Raw genomic sequence first — 17136 nt, 5'->3', positions numbered from 1 at the left:
GACTGTAATCTTCCTGCCCTGAACCAGGAAGATTCTAACTTCCTGAATAAGGAAATATCTCTTGAAGAAATTCGAGAAACAATCAAAACTCTAAAGAGTGGCAAGACCCCGGGCCCAGATGGATACCCGGGTGAATTCTATAAAACATTCAGCAACATGCTCTCTCCCTACCTGCACAAAATGTTGGTTCAGTCCAGAGAGGATGGAGCTCTCCCATCTACTTTGGATGAAGCATTCATTACAGTTATACATAAGAAGGGTAAAGATCCGGAAGAGGTAGGGTCATACAGACCAATATCCCTCCTCAATACAGACCAAAAGATTTTAGCAAAAACCCTGGCTAACAGGCTTAGCACTTTAATTGGCAAACTGGTCCATTCGGACCAGACCGGCTTTATCCCGAACAGAAACTCATTCTTCAATCTCAGGCGCCTCTTCAACATTATGTATTCTCAGAGGTTACCAAACATGGACCTTGCCGTTATATCTCTTGACGCCGAGAAGGCTTTTGACCAAGTTGAGTGGTCCTATCTATTCAAAGTCCTACATAAATTTAATATTGGAGATGGGTTCATAAATTGGATCCAGCTTTTATATAGGAACCCCTGTGCGAGAATACTCACTAACCAATCATTGTCGCCCCGATTTAACCTCTACAGAGGGACAAGGCAGGGTTGTGCGCTGTCGCCGATGCTCTTCGCCCTAATCATTGAACCTCTCGCTCAGACGATTAGATCTGATGCAGCAATACACGGCTATAATACTAAAGATACTCTAAATAAGATTTCCCTATACGCAGATGACATTCTCCTCTATGTAACAGAACCCCAAGCTAGTATTCCAGCTATTCTTGATGTGATTAATTTGTTTGGTACCTTCTCGGGATACAGAATAAATTGGAACAAGAGTGAATTAATGCCCATACGGTTACAAAACACCTCCTGGCTAGAACATCTTCCACTTAGGTAAATTTTTCTGAAGATAACTTATCTAGGAATTGTAGTTACCAAACAATATTCCTTACTATTTAAAGAGAATTTCCCCTCGCTGATGCAAAAACTAAAAACAAACATACAATTTTGGAGAACTCTCCCAATTTCTCTGCTCGGAAGAATTAATGCCATTAAAATGGTCTTCCTCCCACAACTGCTCTACCTATACCAGAACATCCCAGTATTCATACCTAAATCCTTTCATAAACAACTGGACTCAATTATCAATCCTTTCATCTGGGATTATAAAACACACAGGATAGGTAAAAAACACCTCTGCAAATCCAAGATGGAAGGAGGACTGTCTCTCCCAAATTTTATATTTTATTATTGGGCCGCTAACCTCCGTGCGGTTACGTTTTTGCTGGATGACGCACGTCCGTCACCCACCTGGCTTAGTATGGAGCGTGAGGAGTGTCACCCCTTCTCTATTGGTGCTGTGATTTTGTCGCCTGTCAATCTGGAGAGGTCACTTTATCGTAACAATCCTATTATACATAGCACAGTCCGAATCTGGAAGCAAATTAAAACCCACTTTGAGATTAGACCAATGTCATTCATGCTCCCTGTTGCCAGGAACCCCTCCTTTGCCCCCTCCAACCTTGATAACACCTTTGAGCAATGGGGAGAGTTGGGGATAAGTACCATAGGGGATTTATATATAGAAGGGACCTTTGCTTCCTTTGAGTTGCTGAGGGAAACTTATAATCTTCCCAGAAATAACTTTTTCAGATACCTACAAATCAGAGACTATGTTAGGAAACACCTCCCAACATTTGGGAACGCTAAGCCTTCCATGTTTGACGGATGCATAAAAACATCCCCCACCTCAGACAAACTGATATCTCGTTTATATGACTCTTTTCAATCGGTTAGCACACCCTCTACAGAGGCCATTAAGGCAAAATGGGAGGAAGAACTAGGGACTGACATTTCGATGGCAGACTGGGAAGATAGCTTGGAGTATATCCACACCTGCTCCATTAACTCCAGACATCGGCTCATACAATTCAAGGTATTACACAGATTACACTATTCCAAAACCAAACTGCATAGGATATTTCCTGATACATCCCCTTTGTGTGATAAATGTCAGGCTGCACAGGGTACACTTCTCCACTGCTTTGCCCTATGCTCTAGCTTGCATGGTTACTGGTGTGGAATTTTTAGGATCCTTTCTGAAGTTCTGGAGACTTCAATTGACCCAGAACCGCTTCTGATAATCCTGGGAGTGTCTGATTCCCTAATCGGACTAACCAACCCCCAAAAACAACTCATCTCTTACAGTCTCATTTCGGCAAAAAAACTAATCTTGTTGTTCTGGAAAAAGAGGGAAGCGCCCACTACCAAATTATGGCTCAGCGAATTGGCAAACACTGTACACTTAGAAAGGATTAGATATATTCTGAACAATAAATTATTAACATTTGATCAGATCTGGCAGCCTTTCCTCTCTTACTTGGACCATTCGGCGCTGTGAATTTGTACTTTTTAACGCACTCTCCATTGTAATATTTTAATCCACCTCTGGGCAGCACGTGCTGGCACCGCCACCCGAGCAGCGGGGAGGGGTATAAGGGGAAGGGATAAGGGGGGGGAGGGATAAAGGGGGGGAATAAGGGGGGGGTGACACCCACCCTCTTTCTTTCTACCTGTCCTTGTTTTGTATGTCTTGTTTTGTAATAATTGTTTTGTACCCAGAACTCTGGATCTTTTTATTTCTGTCTGCTCTTTTATGTTTAGTTAAAAATTGTATACCTGCCTTTCATACCTATACACCATTCCTGTGTGTGTTCAATAAAAATATTTGAACGTCAATGTTATCTGATGATGTATGACTTAATGGCAACATCGAATTGACACAGAGTGACTAGATCTTTGCGCACTTGGATATCCCCTGTATGTCCCCCAACACCACAATGTTTGAGAGAGGTTGGTGTTGTAGAAATGTAGCTTTTATAGTGAACAATAACTTTTAGGCACATCCAGTGTGCAAAAACAGTGCAATTACCACTTTGGACAATTTGGAGAGGTTGAAAGGACACGTGAATGTACCCTGGATACCCCATAACACCACCACAATGTTTGAGTGAGGTTGATATGGTAGAAATTGTGTCTTTATACTGAACAAATAGCATTTAGGGATTGCAAATATGTAATAGCACTGTAATTATCTAATTTACAGTCATATGCCACTTTGGAGGGGTTCACATATATACATCAATCACATTTTTTCCCTGATATTGTTCACATATTGTGGAAGCCAAATGATGTGTTTCCAACTCTAGGCATCAATAATTCACTTCTAGCTTGTCAATGAAAGACTATTTCAAAATAAATCAATTAAAAACGGTTATTGTGTGTGTGCTTGATCTTGTGTATTCTGAACTATGTACCTCCTATCTTCTGATCATTTCCTCATAATCTCCCAGATGTCTTCTTTCCAAATATACCAGGTTTTGACATGTAATCACACATGAATAACAGTTACTTTTGGGTATGTATATTTAGGCGGAAATCTACATTTTGCCACTACATCTGTTTTAATGAACCTATCGTGTTGTGTATCTCGGTGAGCATCTTTGAATTAAAACACTGCTCATGATGCTGACCCAGCCGCCCGGCTGCTGGTTGATGAGTAGATGATTATTAGTTCATTGAAATTCAAAATGACGAGTCCTGCATTTTGCAATAAGTTCACGAGGAAGAAACATTTCCTTTCTGTTCTTCTGGATCGCCATCCGTTTTCCACTTCTTTCAATTTCAGTCAGAATCTTTTATCAAATGCATTTATATTTAGGAGTATTTCTTTAACATTGTACAACACACAAACATTCTGATATTTTCACAATTTGTACATTATAAAGTGCCTTCAGAAAGTATTTACACCCCTTGACCTTTTCCTCATTTTATTGTGTTAGTGGGATTAAAGTGGATTTGTAATTTTGTTTGTCAACGATTTACACAAAATACTCTAATGTCAAAGTGGAAGAAAATTATTTATTTTTATTTTTTATTAATGGAAAATAAAACACTAATATATCTTGATTAGATAAGTATTCAACCCCCTGAGTTAATACATGTTAGAATCACCTTTGGCAGGGATTACAGCTGTGAGTCTTTCTGGGTAAATCTCTAAGAGCTTTGCACTCCTGGATTGTGCAATATTTGCAAATTATTCTTTAAAAAATTCTTCAAGCTCTGTCAAGGTGGTTTTTGATCATTGCTAGACAGATATTTTCAAGTCTTGCCATAGATTTTCAAGCCAAAACTAACTAGGCCACACAGGAACATTCCATTTTGTCTGATAAGCAACTCCAGTGTATATTTGGCTGTGTTTTAGGTAACTGTCTTTCTGAAAGGTGAATGTCTCCTAGTGTCTGTTGGAAAGCAGACTGAACCAAGTTTCCTCTAGGATCTTGACTCTGCTTAGCTCTATTCCTTTTCTTTTTATCCTAAATGAAACTCATACCCATAACATGATGCAGCCACCAATATGCTTGAAAATATGAACAGTAGGACTCAGTGATATGTTGGCTTTGCCGTATTTGCAGTATTACTTTAGTGCCTTATTGCAAAAAGGATGCATGCTTTGGAATATTTGTATTATGTACAGGTTTCCTTATTTTCACTCTGTCATTTATGTTAGTATTGTGGAGTAACTACAATGTTGTTGATCCATCCTCAGTTTTCTCCTATGACAACAGTTAAAATCTAACAGTTCATTTCTTTTGGGGGAATTTTACTCCCCCCTTCTCCCCAATTTCGTGATATCTAATTGGTAGTTACGATCCTGTCTCATCTCTGAAACTCTCCAACGGGCTCGGGAGAGGTGAAGGTCAAGTAATGCGTCCTCCCAAACACGACCCGCCAAGACGTGCTGCTGCTTAACACCTGCTCACTTAACCCGGAGGCCACCCGCACTAATGTGTCGGAGGAAACACTGTCCAACTGACGACTGAAGTCAGCTTGCAAGCACCCGGCCTACCACAAGGAGTCGCTAGAGCACGATGTGACTAGGAAAGCCTCCCTGGCCAAACCCTCCCCTAACCCGGACGACGCTGGGTCAATTGTGTGCCGCCCTATGGGACTCCCGGTCCCTGCCAGCTGTGACACAGCCTGGGATTGAACCCCAGGCTGTAGTGACCGCTACGCTACTCGGGAGGCAACTCTGTAACTGTTTTAGTCACCATTGGCCTTATGGAAATCCCTGAGCGTTTTCCTTGCTCTCCGGTAACTGAGTTAGGAAGGACGCCTGTATCTTTGTAGTGACTGGGTGTATTGATATAAGTGTTATTTTTACCCATCTACCAATTGGTGCCCTTCTTTGTGAGGCATTGGAAAACCTCCCTGGTCTTTGTGGTTGAATCTGTGCTTGAAATTCACTGCTCGACTGAAGGACCTTACAGATAATTGTATGTATGTTGTACAAAGATGGGGTAGTCATTTAAAAATAATGTTAACACTTTTATTGCACTTATGTGACTTGTTAAGCACATGTTTACTCCTGAACTTATTTAGGCTTGCCATAACAAAAGGGTTGAACACTTATTGACAATACATTTTAGCTTTACATTTTTTAGTATTGTACTATCAGTGACACAAAATCAAAATGTCATCCATTTTAAATTCAGACTAACAACAAAATGTGGAAAAAGTCAAGGGGTGTGAATACTTTCTGAAGACAATGACAACAGGTAATGTATGACAATAGTTATCTATGGTGTCCCTCAAGGATCTGTTTTAGGCCCACTACTCCTTCATTGTATATGCTACCACTTGTTTTCCACTTCTTCCTCACTGAGCTTATATACATTATCAGTGGCGCAGGCCACTCCTTGGCTAGCTGGTCTGAGAGTTAGGTGATGCAGTAGCCCCACCATCCTCTTCACGTACTGTGTCCGTCGGACGTGGTCACTCAACCTCTATCAGCGCTGAACACTGCCCTTATAGACCTCGCCACAGCAAGGTCCTTGATGTTATCAAACCAATTTGTCTCCGCTTTAATCATTGGGAAAATGTAGACGCTCGCTCGTACCCCCCTTCTCCATCCCTCCCTCCTCAACTCTCCTCTGGAAGGAGACAGAATCCAATCACTCAAAAGTGCAGTTATTGATTGATGTAATCTTATTGGGCATGAGGTAGGCGATTGATTGGTTTTGTCTGCTACACATGTTGCTCTCGGCGGGCGACTAATATCCCCTTTCATCTGCTGTTTAATCTCTGACAGGAGTTCTTAGTGGCCCTCCTCTCTGCCACATCCTCCCCTGTACCCTCTCTCTCTTTTCCTTTCCCCATTCCCCTCTCTCCATCTCCCTCTCTCCGTCTCCCTCTCAGTGGGATGACAAGCAGGTGGCTTAGCCGTGGTTTGATCTGCTCTCATCACAGGTCTCACAACTTCACATTACATTTCCCCTCTTCAAAGGGTGTGCTCTGGAGTGTGTGGCCTCTATAGGGGTCCTCCTAGACTTGTTCCCTTGTTTCTCCTCCCCACAGGCAATCACAGCCGATGCCTCACACACAACTCAATGAAATCATAGGGCATTTTAGATATTATACAGTTATGAAACAAAGTAAGAAAAACGATTCACAGGATTTAAAGTTAGAAGGATGTGTTTAAACCAGAAGGCAGTACATGGGCTAGCGTGAAGATGTAGCCTAGATCAATGTACATTTCAATAAATCATCAGTTTTTTACCATAGATACATTGGGAGGGAGTCAGATCCGATTGATTCCCGAGGTACTTAAGCCAAGTGAGTTATAATTGGATATTAAAAGGAATCAGAGCAATTAGAGTTGTTTAATCACAATGAGATCAGCATGAAACTGAGGGCAACTTTTCATCAGTACTACTGCTTTGAGCATCTGCAAACCCTAACTCAATTGAGGTAAGACCATTGGATTAGACAACAAGGTTGGAGCTGGGATCCAAAATGCAAGTATTTAATCTACAGTATATGTAAATGTACACACATACATGGTCATAAGAAGATTTGAGAAAAAAAGAATACACTTACAGTACATACATGCAGAGGTTCTGCTCTGGGGAGAGTGATACTAGTGGTTGTGGTACAGCTGCTGGACAACCAAAGTGCAACATAACATGTGCTGTAGTGTAAATCAGATAGATGAAAAACACTTCAATGAGTCAAGTCAAGAAAATAGACATTTTCTACATGCTTGTTAGTGGTGAATAAATGTTGTTTACTTGCTTGGGGATTAATCCTCATGCGGTACTTTGATTAGCCTCTTTGTAGATGAACTAAGTGGAAAACAACGCGGCGGCGGTTGGCCTTGAATAACACACTGCAAGATGATCATCATCAACACATTGTCATCATCACAACCATCACCATTGTCAAACACATTGACAAAGTCATCCTTTGGTTAAAAGAATGTCAAACAGGCAACAAATAACCCCATGAACACATCAAATCCGGGCTGGGGATCCTTCGATATGGGATTTCTTTACAACGTCTTTGTTGCACCACATGCAAAGAGAAAGAGTCGTCCATTTATGGAACAGCCGAGGCCCAGGCCTCCCAACTCCCTCTTCTTCCCGGGCCAGCACAGGCCTTGCGGTGTGGCGCCTTGGGAGTGTCCGAAACAACGGTGGTGAATTTATCACACAAGGGCAGTGCAATTACATGGAGGGTGTTCACGTGACGGGAGATCAATACGCCACAAAGCACTCAGCCATTGACTCCCGCATCCCGCCCCGTGACAAAGTAGTTCTGTGAATTTTCTCTATAGAAATGGTGGGAGCGGATTATGGGAATTCTCCTATAGCCTCCCACTTTTTGATTTAGTGTCGGGTGGTAGAACGGTACTGAGACATTATTAAAGAGGCATTGTTTTACAAGGTGGGCAAGAGGAGGTAATGAATGGGGAGAGACAGAGAATGAAAGAGAGACCATTGCAAGGCATTTACAAGCTCATTAGGACAACTCACTCACTAGAACATAGGATACTGTAGCATAGTACTAGAACATAGGATACTATAGCATAGTACTAGAACATAGGATACTGTAGCATAGTACTAGAACATAGGATACTATAGCATAGTACTAGAACATAGGATACTGTAGCATAGTACTAGAACATAGGATACTGTAGCATAGTACTAGAACATAGGATACTATAGCATGGTACTAGAACATAGGATACTGTAGCATAGTACTAGAACATAGGATACTATAGCATGGTACTAGAACATAGGATACTATAGCATAGTACTAGAACATAGGATACTATAGCATGGTACTAGAACATAGGATACTGTAGCATAGTACTAGAACATAGGATACTGTAGCATAGTACTAGAACATAGGATACTATAGCATGGTACTAGAACATAGGATACTGTAGCATAGTACTAGAACATAGGATACTGTAGCATAGTACTAGAACATAGGATACTGTAGCATGGCTGCCTACAACCTGGTTCAAATTAGGGCTGTCCCTGACAAAATAAATAGTGGTCGACCAAAAACGCCACATAACAGTGTGTATAGCTCTGTCCTCCCTGCTGCAGTGACAGCCACATAACAGTGTGTAAAGCTCTGTCCTCCCTGCTGCAGTGACAGCCACATAACAGTGTGTATAGCTCTGTCCTCCCTGCTGCAGTGACAGCCACATAACAGTGTGTATAGCTCTGCCCTCCCTGCTGCAGTGACCACCACATAACAGTGTGTAAAGCTCTGTCCTCCCTGCTGCAGTGACAGCCACATAACAGTGTGTATAGCTCTGTCCTCCCTGCTGCAGTGACAGCCACATAACAGTGTGTATAGCTCTGTCCTCCCTGCTGCAGTGACAGCCACATAACAGTGTGTAAAGCTCTGTCCTCCCTGCTGCAGTGACAGCCACATAACAGTGTGTATAGCTCTGTCCTCCCTGCTGCAGTGACCGCCACATAACAGTGTGTATAGCTCTGCCCTCCCTGCTGCAGTGACCACCACATAACAGTGTGTAAAGCTCTGTCCTCCCTGCTGCAGTGACAGCCACATAACAGTGTGTATAGCTCTGTCCTCCCTGCTGCAGTGACAGCCACATAACAGTGTGTATAGCTCTGTCCTCCCTGCTGCAGTGACAGCCACATAACAGTGTGTACAGCTCTGTCCTCCCTGCTGCAGTGACCACCACATAACAGTGTGTAAAGCTCTGTCCTCCCTGCTGCAGTGACCACCACATAACAGTGTGTATAACTCTGTCCTCCCTGCTGCAACATGATAACTTTTCAGTCAAAAATGGCTGTAATGTCACTGAAATCCCTAATTAGTTTAGGAAAAACATTCCCTATTCCCTCAACCCTTGCTCTCTTTATGTGACACATGTATGCTTCGAATGCACGTGACCATTAGGGCCTGACCTATAGCATATCCTAAACACATTAATAAATTGGTTAGAACAAACTCTGAACACCGTAACACCAAAATGGATGCAGAGGACGCGACACTAAATATTTAAAAGAAGGAACGGACAAGCGTTGTGTGAATATTAGGCCTATGCGTCCCAAACAGGTGCTGTTAGATTACACTATCATTTTTCCGACCGTTTGGAACAACGTAAACAACACAAATTATATTATAAGCATTTTTTTTGTTGCAAAGACTTTATTACGGCAAAGACTAAAAATAGTCACATTCATTCGTGAATGCACTTTCCGAAATGGAATGGTTTAGGCCTATTTATTGTTTAAGCGAACTAAATAAATATCGGTTGACAAACAGGCTATCGACCCCCCCCCCCCCCCCCCCCGACCAGTCGCCTAAATGGGGTCAGCCCTAGTTCAAATACTTTGCCTGGAGCAACGTAACCAATAGAATAGTGTAAACCCCACCCAGCTGTCACTCTAGGCAGACAAGCAAATGCTGAATGTGAGACAGGTCTGGAGCTGTTCCCCTAGTTCACCAGTAGGGGGCCTCAGTGGGCCGAGCTCAGACATACAGATAAAGAGCCAGGCAGAGAGAGTGTGTGTGTGTGTGTGTGGACTTGAGCAGTAGCACCAGGTAGAGCCTGACTCCTCTAGCCCCTGACTGACCTAACTAAGGCCCAGCCTGCTCACTGAGGGCCTCTCCATGTGCTGTCTCCCCTTGGCCTTATGTTATGTTACAGGAAGGAAAGATATTGTCTATGACACACACACCCCTTAACAGTGTACAGCTGTCTGTGTGCTGGGGCAAACCCCACACTAATTAGGATATAAGGCACTTCTGGGGGTTGGGTGATTCATCTTAGTGTGTAGTCACTGAGCCATAGGTGGGGAGGTGGGAGGGGCCGAGGGGGTACAACTGCACTGCAGAGGCAAAAGGGAATAAAAAAGGAGAGAAGGATAAGAGGAGGAAGAAAGGGCAATCAGGAAGTGAGCGGAGCAGACACACACACACTGCGGCGGAATCAGTGGGATAAGAGAAGGGAAGGAAGAAGCTAGCTGGCTGGCTAGCAGGGGAGTAATAGACTGGAGCTGCATGGCTTCTCTACCCACACATCAGCACAGCTCAGCCCTAGCATGGCATGCCTTTTCTCTTCTCTTTTAATGGTAGTAGAGAGAAAAAGTGAAGTCAGCAAAAACAAAATGCCGCCATTAAATCATCTCAGTGGATCCTGTGTCAGGACGGTAATGGGAAACACACTCATCATCCCAAAGGTTACTGCTCTTCCAGAACCTCCCTCCTTTCTCTCCATCCTTCCCCTCTCTCCCTCCATCACCCAGTGCCTGTCTCAAATTCACTCATCCCCATGGTCGGAACACAGCTGTAGCATCCCTTCCTCACTCAATCCCTCTGCCAAGGCCTGCTCCCCTTGTGTCTCTGTGGACCCTGGGCTGAGAGGGGCTGAGAGAAGGCTGCAGGAATGAGGGATTGGGGCACTTACAGTTCTCCACGCTGTGCTGATTCCATCTCTCTGAGTCTCAACCTCGACGTGAGGCAGCTGCCTGTCTGTCTGGCTGTCTTTCTACTTTGCCCAACACAGAGTACTTCTCCTCCAGTCCTGGGTTCAAATACCATTGGAAATGTTTGAAATACTTCAGCGTTTGCTTTAGACTTCCTAGAGTGCCAGATGGGCGGGATTTGCACTTTTGGAAGTATTTTATTGGTACAATAAGCCGGGCAAGCTCAATCAAACCCAGCTCAATTGAATCCAGGTCTGGGCCCAGCATGGAGAGTGTCTCTGACTATTTTCTGTTGCTGCTGCCTATCCGTCTAGTGCCAGACACATTGGAGGCTTTTGTTAACCAGATTGTACACAAAAGCCTCTATTCTCCCTCTCTATCTGGCACTGTGTGAGAGGGAGAAAGAGAGAAGAGAGAGCGGTGAATTGGTGCAGGAACAGGAGAGGCCACAGAATCGGGGCTTAGCTGAAATAAACAGATCAACTTTGTCGCGAAGAGAAGGAGAGAAAGAGAGGGAGAAAAAGAGACCTCCTCTTCTCACCAGCCTTACTGGCCTGTTAACGGTCAGCAGCCGACGAGGGGGCACTTCCCCCGTGATAAATCAGAGATGGCAGAGGGCGTTAGACGCACAAACGGACCGCTGCCCGCCATCGACATGGCCGCCGACACACCTTTACAACAATTAATTAACTGTCTAACTTTCACCTATCACTATGGCAATAAGGTGAAAAAGTCAAGAGTTTATTAGAGCTCTGCTGTAATGCTGAGGGCCACAGGGGCTGGAAGGGACACTTCACATTCACACATATCGTGACAGCAGCAACATTCTTACTCCATACAGTATATCACAGTTACTGTATCAACTTCTGTTAGAAGTAATTACATATACAAATAATACTAATCACATATAGGCATGTGTGTAAACAAATAGCAGCATAAAGGCATGTATTGTAAACAAATATATAAACAATTAATATGTCTAGCAAGGAGTCCTTTCAGGTTCCTACACTAAAGTGAGCTTAACTCAATTTCTTCACAATACAGTAATAACAAAAGGCGTATTATGATATAAAATAGAGAATGAATACACAAATAAAAGACACAAAAAAGCATGGACTTCAATCAATCAATAAATACTGTACACACAACACAGCTACCAGGTGTTCATTCACACACTCTGAACTGATGGAACACACCACGTATTGCCATGTTTAAAGTACGTTTACTGTAGGCTACAGTTGCACTTCTGGCTCAGTCAGATACACAGCTGGTCATAGCCTAGCCCTAGGGCTAATGGTTATATATATATATATATATATATATATATATATATATATATATATATATATATATATATATATATAAGAGAGCCATACACGGTTAAGTGGCGTTAGTTTAGTAGAAGTAGGGTTAGCTGGAGTATCTAGTTAGCTGGAGTAGGGTTAGCTGTAGTAGGGTAGGATTAGTTGGAGTAGGGTTAGCTGGAGTAAGGTTAGCTGGAGTAAGGTTAGCTGAAAGTAGGGTTAGCTGGAGTAAGGTTAGCTGGAGTAAGGTTAGCTGGAGTAAGGTTAGCTGAAAGTAGGGTTAGCTGGAGTAAGGTTAGCTGGAGTAAGGTTAGCTGAAAGTAGGGTTAGTTGGAGTAGGGTTAGCTGGAGTAGGGTTAGCTGGTTAGCTGTGGTAGGGTTAGCTGGTTAGCTGTAGTAGGGTTAGCTGGTTAGCTGTAGTAGGGTTAGCTAGTTAGCTGTAGTAGGGTTAGCTGGTTAGCTGTAGTGGGGTTAGCTGGTTAGCTGTAGTAGAGTTAGCTGGTTAGCTGTAGTAGGGTTAGCTGGTTAGCTGTAGTAGGGTTAGCTAGTTAGCTGTAGTAGGGTTAGCTAGTTAGCTGTAGTAGGGTTAGCTGGTTAGCTGTAGTAGAGCTAGCTGGTTAGCTGTAGTAGGGTTAGCTGGTTAGCTGTAGTAGGGTTAGCTAGTTAGCTGTAGTAGGGTTAGCTGGTTAGCTGTAGTAGAGTTAGCTGGTTAGCTGTAGTAGGGTTAGCTAGTTAGCTGTAGTAGAGTTAGCTGGTTAGCTGTAGTAGGGTTAGCTGGTTAGCTGTAGTAGGGTTAGCTGTCGTAGGGTTAGCTGGGTTAGCTGTAGTAGGGTTAGCTAGAGGCTGTAGCTCATGGACAGTCCTCTAATTTTGCGGAGGAGGAGGAGACAGAAGAGGATGAGACGGATCAGGGATGAGGAGGGCTCGTGGGGGTGACATGACGTGGTGAGTGACCAGGTCATCCTGTACAGGCATCTCTAATCTCCACAGGAAAACTACCAAACCACCATCTTTATTTCCTCAGCAGATTTTCCAGTGGACGTAAGCATTATGTGAGGTTTGGCAACTCCCAGAGCCATAGAGCCATGGATATAGGGTCCCCAGACAGATGGGCAGAAGAGAGGAGTAGTGACATAGAGGGTCCTGGGATGGGGGGGGATGAACGGAGGAGTGACATGTGAGGGCAAACTGTGACACTTCTGTCAAGGACCCTGACAGACGGACCACATGGCAGCTGCTCAGTTGACAGCACTCACTATGGGGCACTGGGGAGGCGCGTGCACACACACACTTCCAATAGAACTCAGAGTTAAACTGTCACTTTAAAAATATTAAAGAGAGGAAGGGAGACTAAAAACCTACTGTACACACACACACACATTAAAAGTTACAATAACCATTACTATACATGTTACTGTTTTCAATATGTTAAACCTTATCTAAGCAGCTACTTACAGTATTTCTCAAACACTAGAAAGGGAAATCATTCTACTAAAAATCACTATTCCTCTACTCTAGAAAGTTCTACTTGACGACAACACAACACTAGAAGAAGATGAGAGCTTAAGTTCAAGTGCATCTCCAATTAAAGGCCTTTACTGAGGAAAACACTATGTGATTGGACCACAAATGACTAGAGTCAATACAACTGATTGGATGTGGTGATAAGATGCTTAGGGAGGTCAAAGGAGTGAAGTGCCAACATAGAATGGATGAGAGAGGGAAGGGGGCTGAGGAGAGAGTGAAGAGACAGGGGGAGAGAAACAGAAAAGGGAACAAAAAAGGGGAAGAGAAGAAGCACCATTGTTAGAGGAATAGAGAGGAGCAGACAGACAGGTAACCAATGAGATGCTTCTAGTAATATTGTTCAGTTTCAGAATCACTCCTTAGTCCAGATAGACCTTAGTCCAGATAGACCTTAGTCCAGATAGATGGACTCTTCGAGTTGGCAGTGATGATCACAGAGGGCCTGTTGTTCTTCCAAGAATGACCAGTTCAGTAATACTGAACCTTTCAAAACTTAATTTGCTAATTTCAACAAGTATTTTAGAATTCATCAAAGTTCATTTCAATTTCTGCCTCTCTCCCTCAATTTTAATTGGACGGCCAGTAGAAGGTCCAATTTGGGTCACGAAGAAGACCGTGGTTGGAAGGTCAAAGATGGCCATCTGATCCCACACCGCCGCTGTCATTCTTCCACGTAATTAAGTCCCTCTCTGCCTCTAAGCCAAAGGTCTGCTTCTCTCTCTCATCTGTCCAGCTGTGTCTAGGTGAGGAGAGGTGTCTGCCCCGGCCCTCACAACCTGTGCAATGCAAAGATAGAAAGAGTCAGGGCAGGCAGCACACCTCACAGCCCCTGACCTCCTTAACCTATAAAACACTGACAGAACCACATATTATTTGCTCAACCTTACACTAATAAAACCAAATACAGCTCACATAAAGAACCCTACGTTAAGTGGATAAATGAAGTCAATTCTAACAAATGATTAAGTGAATAAAGCATACAGTCCCAGTTTGTAAGCTAAATATAATGCATATAAGGGTGGTCTACCTCATAAATAAATAAACTCTGATAAATCAGTCAGTCTACAGTGTGTAAATGCTGATTGCTGTAATTCACACACTACTGAGGGATCTAGTAGAGTTACGGTCCTGTTTAAGCAGCGGGAGACCGCTGAATCTCTGATGGGAGATCAGGGCAGATCAGACTGTTCACTACATCTTGATGAAGTGTGTAAACGTAGGTGGTTGTTCAATACAGGTGTTCTACAGAGCTGCTGGCCTCAGCCCCCCTCACCAGCCCCCCTCATCGTGGTCTTCTGCCTACGCAAGGCAACCAAGGCCTACTACATTAAATCATCTGGAGAATATGGTTCCACACACACACACACACACACACACACACACACACACACACACACACACACACACACACACACACACACACACACACACACACACACACACACACACACACACACACACACACACACACACACACACACACACACACACACACACACACGCACCCTTCCAACCTCCCATTCCATGGCGACACCCACATTATCCCACACACCACCCTTTTCACATACCGTACCAGTAAAGGGTTGACACACCTACTCATTCAAGGGTTTTTCTTTATTTTTTCTATTTTCATTGTAGAATAAAAGTCAAGACATCAACACTATGGAATCATGTAGTAACAAAAAAAGTGTTAAACAAATCAAAATATATTTTAGATTCTTCAAAGTAGCCACCCTTTGCCTTGATGACAGCGTTGCATACTCTTGGCATTCTCTCAACCGGCTTCATGAGGAATATTTTCCAACAGTCTTGAAGGAGTTCCCACATATGCTGAGCACTTGTTGGCTGCTTTTCCTTCAGTCTGCGGTCCAACTCATCCCAAACCATCTCAATTGGGTTGAGATCGGGTGATTGTGGAGGCCAGGTCATCTGATGCAGCACCATACTCTCCTTCTTGGTCAAATAGCCCTTACACAGTCTGGAGGTGTGTTTTGGGTCATTGTCCTGTTGAAAAACAAATTATAGTCCCACAAACCAGATGGGATGGCTTATCGCTGCAGAATGCTGTGGTAGCCACGATGGTTAAGTGTGCCTTGGATTCTAAATAAAACCAAGACAGTGTCACCAGCAAAGCACCTCATCCTCCATGCTTCACGGTGGGAACCACACATGCAGAGATCATCCGTTCACCTACTCTGCGTCTCACAAAGACACAGGGTTGGAACCAAAAATCTCAAATTTGGACTCATCAGACCAAAGTACAGATTTCCACCGGTCTAATGTCCATTGCTCGTGTTTCTTGTCCCAAATAAGTCTCTTCTTATTATTATTGGTGTCATTTAGTAGTGGTTTCTTTGCAGCAATTCGACCATGAAGGCCTGATTCACACAGTCACCTCTGAACAGTTGATGTTGAGATGTGTCTTGAACTCTGAAGCATTTATTTGGGCTGCAATCTGAGGTGCAGTTAACTCTGCTGCAGAAGATAAGTTCATTAGAGGTAACTCTGCATCTTCCTTTCCTGTGGCGGTCCTCCTGAGAGCCAGTTTCATCATAGCGCTTGATGGTTTTTGCGACTGCACTTGAAGAAACTTTCTTGAAATGTTACGTATTGACTGACCTTCATGTCTTAAAGTAATGATGGACTGTCGTTTCTCTTTGCTTATTGGAGCTGTTCTTGCCATAATATGGACTTGGTCTTTTACCAAATAGGGCTATCTTCTGTATACCACCCCTACCTTGTCACAACACAACTGATTGGCTCAAATGCATTAAGAAGGAAAGAAATTCCACAAATTAACTTTTAACGAGGCACACCTGTTAATTGAAATGGATTCCAGGTGACTACCTCATTAAGCTGGTTGAGAGAACGCCAAGAGTGTGCAAAGCTGTCATCAAGGCAAAGGGTGGCTACTTTGAAGAATCTCAGATATAAAATATATGTTGATTTATTTAACACTTTTTTTGGTTACGACATGATTCTATATGTGTTATTTCATAGTTTTGATATCTTCACTATTATTCTACAATGTAGAAAATAGTAAAATTAAATAAAAACCCTTGAATGAGTAGGTGTGTCCAAACTTTTGACTGGTACACACAAACACACACACACAGTGACCCACCTGACGAGGTTCTCGTTGTCCCCGGGTCCTTTGCAGGACGTACAGTCGGTCCTAGTGTCGTCTGCTTTAGGTGTCTTTTTCTGCATCGCAGACTGGCGCTGACGCCGCTCCCGTAGAGCCGGTTCCTATGGAAACACACAGGCTGATTAGACCCGACACTGACGTGTGTGTGTGTGTGTGTGGTAATGGCGTAGAAGAAAGAGTACTATGCAGGCTAATAGAGTGAATAGAGTAGTCCTGTAAGTAACACAGGGGATGTGTATGTATTATTTCTGAGTGCGTTAGGGAGGTTAGGA

General features: G+C 43.3%; 1 protein-coding gene across 12 annotated transcripts in view; it reads right to left on the bottom strand.

The window, feature by feature from the left end:
* The window catches only part of LOC129844739 (PHD finger protein 14-like), a 71887-nt gene that overhangs the window by 12324 nt on the left and 42427 nt on the right, over positions 1 to 17136 (bottom strand). For 8 of the 12 annotated variants that reach the window (XM_055912806.1, XM_055912809.1, XM_055912805.1 and 5 more), the window contains one exon: positions 16841 to 16965. In XM_055912806.1, coding sequence (XP_055768781.1) covers positions 16841 to 16965 — 125 coding nt within the window. Of the gene's footprint in view, positions 1 to 11610; positions 14493 to 16840; positions 16966 to 17136 lie in introns of those variants that run through there. The other 4 variants (XM_055912816.1, XM_055912817.1, XM_055912814.1 and 1 more) reach the window with 3 other exon arrangements.

This window comes from Salvelinus fontinalis, unplaced genomic scaffold, assembly GCF_029448725.1.
Source record: "Salvelinus fontinalis isolate EN_2023a unplaced genomic scaffold, ASM2944872v1 scaffold_0218, whole genome shotgun sequence".
Lineage (NCBI taxonomy): Eukaryota > Metazoa > Chordata > Actinopteri > Salmoniformes > Salmonidae > Salvelinus > Salvelinus fontinalis.
The sequence above is the reverse complement of the archived record's forward strand: the minus strand, read 5'-3'. Positions and strand labels throughout refer to the sequence as shown.